At 34.8% G+C, this 9,129-nt stretch overlaps 1 protein-coding gene across 1 annotated transcript; it reads right to left on the minus strand.

Moving 5' to 3' along the window:
- Positions 1 to 565: 565 nt before the first annotated feature.
- Positions 566 to 4,157, minus strand: LOC130087233 (natural killer cell receptor 2B4). Its single transcript, XM_056253476.1, has 7 exons — positions 4,088 to 4,157; positions 2,919 to 3,227; positions 2,359 to 2,616; positions 2,093 to 2,212; positions 1,148 to 1,200; positions 882 to 1,037; positions 566 to 744 (listed from the first exon to the last, which is right to left on the minus strand). Exons 1-7 carry the CDS (start codon positions 4,134 to 4,136, stop codon positions 589 to 591), a joined length of 1,101 nt encoding a protein of 366 aa, XP_056109451.1. The 5' UTR covers positions 4,137 to 4,157; the 3' UTR covers positions 566 to 588.
- Between the last annotated feature and the right edge of the window lie 4,972 nt (positions 4,158 to 9,129).

Genomic DNA, 9,129 nt, shown 5'->3' on the forward strand with positions numbered 1-9,129 from the left:
AATCGAATTGAATTGAGAGCTTGCAAATTGAAATCGAATCAAACTGGAACATCTGAATCGATACCCTAACCCTAATGTACAACACCATGTAGTGCATGAATTGGTTTTGAGAAAGGTTATCCCAATTGGAACATGTTCAATCGTAGGCTCCACCATTACATCTATTTATATTGATACCTGATACCTATTTTAGAGTCAATACTCTAAATATGAGCGAAGAATGTTTTAGGTTTACATTTATGCAATAGAAAATGTTTATCAAAAGATCTGTACAGGACTGAGATTTCTTGTAATACTTGCAATTGAGCATCATTGTATGACAAATTAACAAAATAACTTAATTTTTTATATAATATGTGAAAATATGTGATGTTTTGCATTCCTGTCTGGCCACATGCAACAAATTTACATCAAAAATACTTCTGCTTTTATTTTTAGTTTACATTAATTTACATATTCGACATGGATACAATCTACTTGCTGCATGTACTTGCTGCTCAAACTACAATGTACTTGCTGCTTATTTACACCGAAAACAACAGCCTTGCTGTTATTTGAATCGCTGTAAGGGTTCAGCTTTATTATATTTTATTCTGGTTTTGGATGTACAGATTTATCCTCGGCTTGCTGTTTATTGACCACAGCATAAATGGTTTGATCAGTTTCAGATTTTGGTTGCTTCTGAATGGTACAGTAGATAGTGGCTGGTGTATTTGGCTTGCTGTTCTCTGTTGGTGTTGCACTCTGAAATAAAGAACAAAATCATTTGCGTTCATTAAAACATTTTTCCAATACATCATTTAAACATCCACAGGTTCTCACGCCTGAACGTGTCTTTAATCTAAATTTTTGTAAAATTAGAGTAAGAGTTTAATCTTCACCTGATTCACAGAGTCATGACTGGGTGAGATCTCGTTGGTTTCCATCGTAACATCAGGAGGTCCATGTTCTCTTACAGTATCATACAGTGTGCAGGGATTCGTTGTTTTCTCCAACATCTCCAGTGGACTTTGTTGTGGCTTATTATTCTTAATATTCTGACAACATTCAATCAACATCAGACTCAGTGATGCAAAACTTGATTCAAAAAGAAATAAAAAAACATTTATCATCAGTGGTTAATGAAGAATAGTAAAATAAAACTTACATCAACTTTTTCATAGACTGTTTGTTCATTCTGCTGGTCAGGGGAGTAATGATCTGAAAACATCATAAATCTCATCACGTCAAAATACAATCGATGTAGGATGCTTATTAAAAATCTTTATTATTAAAGGAACAACTGAACTTTTAAGAAACATCCTTCCAGCATTTTAATTCTGGCATTAGAACTTTAATAAAACATTCATTTATGAATAAAAATGCTAATATTAAATACAAGAATTGTTATATAATTGGTTGTGTATGATACATTATTAATCTTTCTGTGTTTCTGTAAGAAAGACTAAAGATTTCCAAAAATTAGTAGCTTTATTAAAAAATGATGCCACTATGAAGTTTAAAACAACAAGTTTAGTTTAAACTTTACACTGTAGGTTAAATGGTCTGTTTCATATTTCATTCAGCCAAACATTTAATTTTACACACATTTAGTCAATGGCTAAATCTGCAGATGGTCGCATGCTACTATAGAGTATAATAAATCATTTTTGTTTTTTAAACCTGAACTGATCTGTGAAGAATAGTAAGTGAAGTTATTTCAGCTCCAAAGACTGGCAAAACTACTTTTGGGTCAAAAAAACAAAACAAAAAAAATCAAGTCATATAGCCTATACTCATTCAAAAATCACTGGAAAAAAAGTAGGCTAGGTTTTGTATTACATTTTGATGTCAAACGTTAACTGTTTAAGTGTTTTTCTTACTGTTGAAATGCTTAATGAATTAGGCACAATGTCATAAGCTTTGTGCAAATACTGCAAATATGATTATATTTGTTTCTTAAAATTAATAAAAGACATTTGACATACAGTACACGCAGTTAACATACAGTACGGATGTAGTACGTTTACTAGGCAATATGAAATAGTGCCTGCATTAATTCAATTCTCTATAATGTGTCTTTAAAATAAATGTAAGTTTAGATGCTTTGTACCTTTTTTTCTCTTGTAGAGACACCAGCCGATCACTGATGCCAACAAACACGTTGTCAATAAGCAAATAAGGAGGATAAACCATGTGGGGTACGGTGAATTTTGTATAGCTTGTGGTGTTTCTACATAAAAGATAAGACAAAAACAATCAGTTTTCCCAGACTGAATTTTAAACAAACAGGCATTTCAGATCAGTGTTTAGTTACATTCTCTTATTAATTTTCTGTTTCTTCATTTGTGAGTGTATGGATACAGTACAGGAATGTACCGTGATTAACAGTGCAGAGTTCATTAGCCTTCTTTCTGTCAGTCTTCCAGCTCACTGGGTTGCTATGGTTACACATAATGTGGTCATCACTGCAGTTCAGATTTAAAGTGTAGTTATCTGATGTCACTTCTTCTGGAGAACAGCTGCTACTATTATAGATGGAGCTGATGATAATGTTAGTTCCTTTACATGTAAAGCTACAGGGGTCAGGGCTGGACCAGTTTGAGTTTACAGTGAGGACCGGAGCTTCCACTTCATCTGAAACACACATTAAAACATTTTGGCCACATACACAGATTCGGTGAAGCTAGAACTTGCCTATTCAAAACTTGAGTAAACCAGGACAAAACATAATTGACATTGTCTTATATTTACATTTATGCATTTGGCATATGCTTTTGTATCCAAAGTGACATACATTGCATTTCAAGGTACACATTTACTTGCTTTCCCAGGGAATCAAACCCATGACCTTGGCATTGCAAGCACCAACACTCTGTTGTTTGAGCTACAGGAAAGATCAATGGAGTTACATAGATTAAGCCGTACACATCACTCACCTATAACAGATACTCTGTAAGCAGCAATATCTTTATTCAATAATCCAGTTGTCTTTGCTGTATAGAGTCCACTGTCTGTCTTCTGAGTGTTCTTCAGTGTGAGAGAGAAGCTTTCATCATTGAAATACACTCTGTCCTTGTAGGAAGAGTGAAGTTTTACTGTTTTAGATTCATTTATATATCTAACTATACTCTCTGATTTATCATCTCTCCAGGATAAAATATCAAACTCTGGTAGTTTCTGTGTCTGTATATCCAGTTGAACAGAATCTCCCGTCTGCACAAACACATAGATATCAGCACTGAACCCTGTGGAGAGAGGGAATAAGGTTTTGCTTAAAGTTTAACTGTTTAACTGTTTGCTTACTGCTGTTTTCATACATTAACATTTTCCACAAGGTAAAGGTTTTAGTTGGAATTTAATTTAGTTAATGGGCATTTTAGCATGCAGTACGCTACCTCTAGGGGAAAAAACAAGTTATGTCAGGACCACTATCATCAAATACGATTGACAATTAGCATACAGTTAGGATTGGCGGTATGGTTCCGATCTGGGCGAGAACTCCCTACGCATCCGTGCAGCCTAGCATGATAAGAGCAGGAGAGCAGCAATAACCCCCTTTAGGGTCAACAGAACAGAACCAACATGAATGTATTGCAGATATCATTAATTCAAGATTTTAAAATACAACGTATTTCGAGAATTTATTCTGATTAAAGGGGAATAGAATGCCAAATCCTGACTGGACGAGAGGAGGAGCTGGGGATGGAGGAGGGTAATTTGCTCCTGAGAAACACGATGCTGCTGATAATACTGAGTGAGCTTATATATGTATACAGAGATAGGCGTCGTATTCCTATGGATAGACGTGGATCAGCTGAGAGTCAGCTGATGCGAGCTTGACTAACGTGACCTGCCAGAACTGACGCTACGCTTGATATCTTTCTCTGTAAAGAAGAATTGAAAGCCAAGTCTAAGACAAACTACTGTAACAAATCATTTAAATCTCGTCAAAAAAAAAAAGGACTGGTAAATAAACATTAAGAATTAAAAGTAATTTTTAAGAGAATCTTAAATCTGTCCTTCATTTCAGTCATTATCAAAAAACAACGACAAAAAACATGAATCAAAGATTTATTTATCTTAGTAAAATAATTGGATTTTGTACCTGTGTTGTCTGTAAGAAGAGAAATGAACAGGAGCAGCCTAAAAGCCATCGTAGCAAACAAAAATGCCCGTTTGTGGCTTTTTCAATGGAGGAAGTGTGAGAAGTAACGTTACTTCAGCCTCACAGATACTCTACAACGTCATTTCCTCTTAGCTCTAGCACTATCAAATCATAACTGTCAGGGGACTAACAAAGTGCAAATATGATACCTGACTTTAGCTATACAAAAAACACTGCATCATTTGAGCTCATGTGAGAAGAAATTCACCCCTAAAGAGTCAGAAAGTCAAAGATGGCCCAGAACCACACAGCAAAGCCAAACAACACAAAACTATTGTTGGTATTTTAGATAAATGAACATTGTTTTTCTTCTACAGGGTCTATATATTTTCCAAAATCCTGTAAATTGTGTTTGATTGAAGGGTTATATGGTTCGATCTGACTTTCTTTTTAAATTCATGAAGGGTCTTTCTTCAGTGTTCCACTTCACTGTCCCCCCACGTCTCACTTCTTTACCCCTACACACATCCTGTTCACACGTTTGGTTAAGGACCATAAATACACACAATATGTACACAAGTCATAACAGGCACACACAACTAGCATAAAAGAGTACATCTAAAGTAAATGATCAAGTATACTATACAAATTAGTTTTAAGTTACTGGAACTCTCTTGTAAGTATACACTACTGCACTTGTTAGTACTACATATTATTCCTATTTCACTTTACTCAGTTTTTTGAGTGTAATCGGTTTGCTTGCTTTTTTTAAATAAGGTGTCCTGTCTTTGCTTTTGTTTTTATCTTCTTCCTGCTTTCAGTATCACGTCATGTGTTTACTTCCTGTCTAGTTAGTTCCCTTTAGTTACTCATTTATTTCACAATTCTTTTTTTTTGCCCCTCATACCTTTGTATATTATGGTTTTCCTTCTTCTTGGTTGTTTCTTGCTTTAACTTAATTTAGACTGTGCTCATTTGAATTTTGTCTTTATGTTGTGGATTATCCTTTGGACTGTGTTCTTATTTTGGTTTCTTTTGTGTTTCAGTGTTGTTTTTTTCTAATAAATCTACAAACAGCTTGCATTTAGATCCACACCTCATCATTACGTGACAAAACAAAAGCCTAATTAATCTATCATTATTTTAAATGTGACCCCTAGTGTGTTATACTGCCAACATGCATACTTTTAGCAATCTAAAACATGACTGCTTACAGAAGGTTTACCCCCCCAAAAAATCCCTCTGACTCACGACTGGTTCCACAAACTTTTTCAACGCAGTTCTTTGAATGTACAGTCATGAATTTCAAAAAAAAAAAAAAAAAAACCTTTCAGATGAATCGGAGATTCATTGAATTATTTGAACATTTTTATTTATAAAGACAAGTTTCAAGTTTCATTTATTTCTAGAGCACATTTAAACAACGGTATAGTTGACCAAAGTACTGTACTATAAAAGGTTCATAAAACAAACAACAATAATAGGGTATACATAGTACAAGACAGCAGCTGAAACCCACATGTAACAGAAAAAAGCCAAAACATACAAACACATTTAAAAATGATAAATTAATGAAAATAATGTGTACTCCAAACAGTGCTAACATGTTGCAAATTGAGCGTAAACACGAACACTTCGTTTCGAATAACCAGTTAAAAAGGATACAGCTTTCCATTACATCATCACATAATTATCGGTACATCAAATGGTCCCTTTGATTCCAGCGTAGAAGGAGTGCAACAGTCGGTTACGGGAGTATAAAAAAAATATATACACCGACAGAGCTGTTATGAGCTATGGCTAGGTTGTTAGTCTATGGTAAGTAAGCTTTTTGTTGAAGGTTCACATTATTTTAACTTAGGCTGGCCAGAGGAGAACTGGCCCCCTGGTTTCTCCCAAGGTTTTTTCTCCATTCTGTCACCTGATGGAGTTATGGTTCCTTGACAATGTTGCCTTTGGCTTGCTTAGCTTGGGACATTTAATATTCAATAATATTATTGATCTGCTTGCATTGACACTATTGAATGAAAACTGAACTGAGCTGGACAATGACATCACTGTTTTCTCCAGAGCAGCTGTATAAATAAATGAACTAAATTAATAACTTTTTTTACAACAGAAATAAATGAACACTGAACTTACTTAGATGGTATATGACACTATTTTCTTCTAGATCTGCTCTACAGCAGAAACAAACTCTGTAGCATTATTTTCCTGTTATCTGTAACGAAGCAGGCAGGAATGAAGCGGAGAGATGAATCCAATTGCAAGCACATTTAATAATAATAATAAAACTCAGACCAGGAACACAGGAAAAAGCAACCATACAACATTAAGAACTCACAAGGACTGACCTAAAACACAGGGCTTAAATACAGAGGCCCCGGATGAGTGAAACAAGACACAGCTGGGCAATTAACTAAGAACACAGGTGGAAAACATGAACACAAACGAGGAGCGGGAAAACTAGAAAGGACTAAACCAAATACACAATAATGGGGGGAACACAAGACAGACAGGAACAAGACATGAACCCACATCGTGACATTATCACTGTAAAGCTGCTTTGAAACAATCTGTATTGTAAAAAGTGCTATATAGACGACTTTTTTTTTTTTAAATGATCATATTTAACAGCAGAATTTTTGAAGAAAAACTTTTGGAAAATCGGAAAAGAAATTGTCAGATTTTCAAATACTTTTGTTTTTTGCTTCAAATAAATGTTTGTAATGTTATTCACCTCGTAGGTGGTAACTCTTCAACAAAGACTTTAAAAAAATCCCTATGGGAATAATGAGTGCAGAAAAAAAACAGTGGTGCTCTATTACTGTACATATAGGCCCTACTTCAAAAATCAAAACATTTAAATAAAGCCATATTTATGCAAATACCTATCTTCATTGAAAATATTGCGAATAAATAAAATATAAACATTTCATAATAAAATTCCATTTATTAAAACTAACCATCGTAAAACTTCTATTAAACTGCTATTAAAGTGACTGATTAACCATACTCTACTTCAATATTATAATTTCTTTCGGTTTGTTGGCTGCGTCTGAAACCACATAAATCCCTAGGCTAGTAGCCCAGGTGAAATCATTATGTGACAAAAGAAGTAAGCACAGTAGGATTTAATCTAATGAATTCACAGTAGGAAGGGTAAACAAAAATTAGCCTACTCTAATGACCATAGACAGTAAAAGAAATGACTTACTGCTGGTGAGATTCTAAAGTGAGAGTGACATTCATACTATATAATTTATTCAAAATAAGTAGCCTACCTCAACAGAGTATGTGATTTGAACAAAAAGTTGTTCAGAGCAGTTCATTAATTCTAATCATAGAAAAGATCCAGACACAAACCACTCCTATCAGAATTTTTGGCCTATTTTCTTAAAATATCCAGTGTTAAGAGCTAATTTGAGAGTTTATCAAAGATAAAATCAAATTCAAGAATCAACAAACGTCTAATTTAAATAAGAAATAACAGGGGTGTCAGACCAACAGTGTTTAGATCAAACCTTGCTTCATCTTATATACCTGGGGCCTCATAAACGTTGCGTACGCACAAAATGGGCATAGAAATATGCGTACGCATTTTTCCACTTACATATCGGGATTCATAAAAAATAAACTTGGCGTAAATAAGTGCGCACCGATGCTCTTGACCGTGCATATTCTGGAGACAAAGGGAATTGGCGACACAGATGGTGAGGTAGTGAACTGAAGTTAGATTGTAGAAAATAAATGTGAGAAGAACGATTATAAGAATTAATGACATTTAATTTTCACTCCATTTCATACGTTATATCCACATTATCATGAAGATTAAATCCAACAGTGTTATTTGTGCCGATTGTTTTAGGCTATATACATCTAGTAAAATCCAAACGTATTTCAAAATGTATATAAAAAAATAATAATAATAATCAGCGCTGCCTTACAGTCACATTGTCCACAACGGGAGCGCAGGAGGACATGGCGGGACTACATGTGATACAGAATAGCATGAAATAGGCCTACCCTTTTATTAGAGAACTGCAGAACACAGTGTAAAAAGGAAATATTTTCTATATAAAGCTAGATAAGTCTGCAAATACAGTCATGAAGCACAATCGCTACTCATCATCGGTGTTAATTACAAAACCGTCAAGAAGCGCTCCAACGACCACTAGGAGGCGCCATATATCTGCGTCTCATATGACGCTAAAGGGTGCCATATGCGTTGGATATAGACGCTTTGGCAAAAGAGTCAGTATATTACGCCTTGCAACGCATTCTCATCCCAAAGCGTAATATATTGACTCTTTTGCCAAAGCGTCTATATCCAACGCACATGGCACCCTTTAGCGTCAATATAACACGCTTCGGTTTTGGGTAGGTTTAGGTCTGGGGTAGTGTTAGGGTTAGACCACTAGGAGGCGCCATATATCTGCGTCTCATATGACGCTAAAGGGTGCCATATGCGTTGGATATAGACGCTTTGGCAAAAGAGTCAGTATATTACGCCTTGGGATGAGAACGGGCTCAGAAGCATGTGTTCACAATAACATTTTAATAAATAAAAGAACGATTTAAACTGTTTTACTTCTGATATAAACATTTAGATTAAATATGCCATTCTCATTAATGGAGTTTCACTTAAACTAGCTACATGAAGACGCTTTAGAACAAAGCATGGAGAAGCTGCGTTTAGCATCTCTGCTGTACAGGACTGGAACAAATTACCAGAAGATCTTAGATGTGCTCCAAACGTATTGATTTTTAAATCCAAGTTGAAAACATTTCTTTTTTCACGTGCTTATGACTGAGGTCTTAAACCTAGCTGTACTGTTCAGCCTTACAGTTTCTTACGTCTTTTTATCTTATTGTTTTAAATTTTTCTTGTGTCTGCTTGTATCTTGTATTTTTATTATGATGTTTAATTATTTTTCATTGTAAAGCGCATTGAATTGCTTTGATGGATGAACTGTGCTATATAAATAAACCTGATTTGATTTGATTTGATGAAATCATTACTGAGAAGTTACATAAAATAT

This window comes from Rhinichthys klamathensis, unplaced genomic scaffold (assembly GCF_029890125.1).
Source record: "Rhinichthys klamathensis goyatoka isolate OS25496 unplaced genomic scaffold, OSU_Roscu_1.1 h1tg000105l_1, whole genome shotgun sequence".
NCBI classification, from domain to species: Eukaryota; Metazoa; Chordata; class Actinopteri; order Cypriniformes; family Leuciscidae; genus Rhinichthys; species Rhinichthys klamathensis.

Coding starts and splice junctions, on each gene's coding strand:
- LOC130087233 (XM_056253476.1), bottom strand. CDS start 4,136: ATGGCTTTTAGGCTGCTCCTGTTCATTTCTCTTCTTACAGACAACACA. Junction 2,617..2,918: donor TTACAGAGTATCTGTTATAG/GTGAGTGATGTG, acceptor TGTGTGTTTCAG/ATGAAGTGGAAGCTCCGGTC. Junction 2,213..2,358: donor ACTCTGCACTGTTAATCACG/GTACATTCCTGT, acceptor TCTTTTATGTAG/AAACACCACAAGCTATACAA.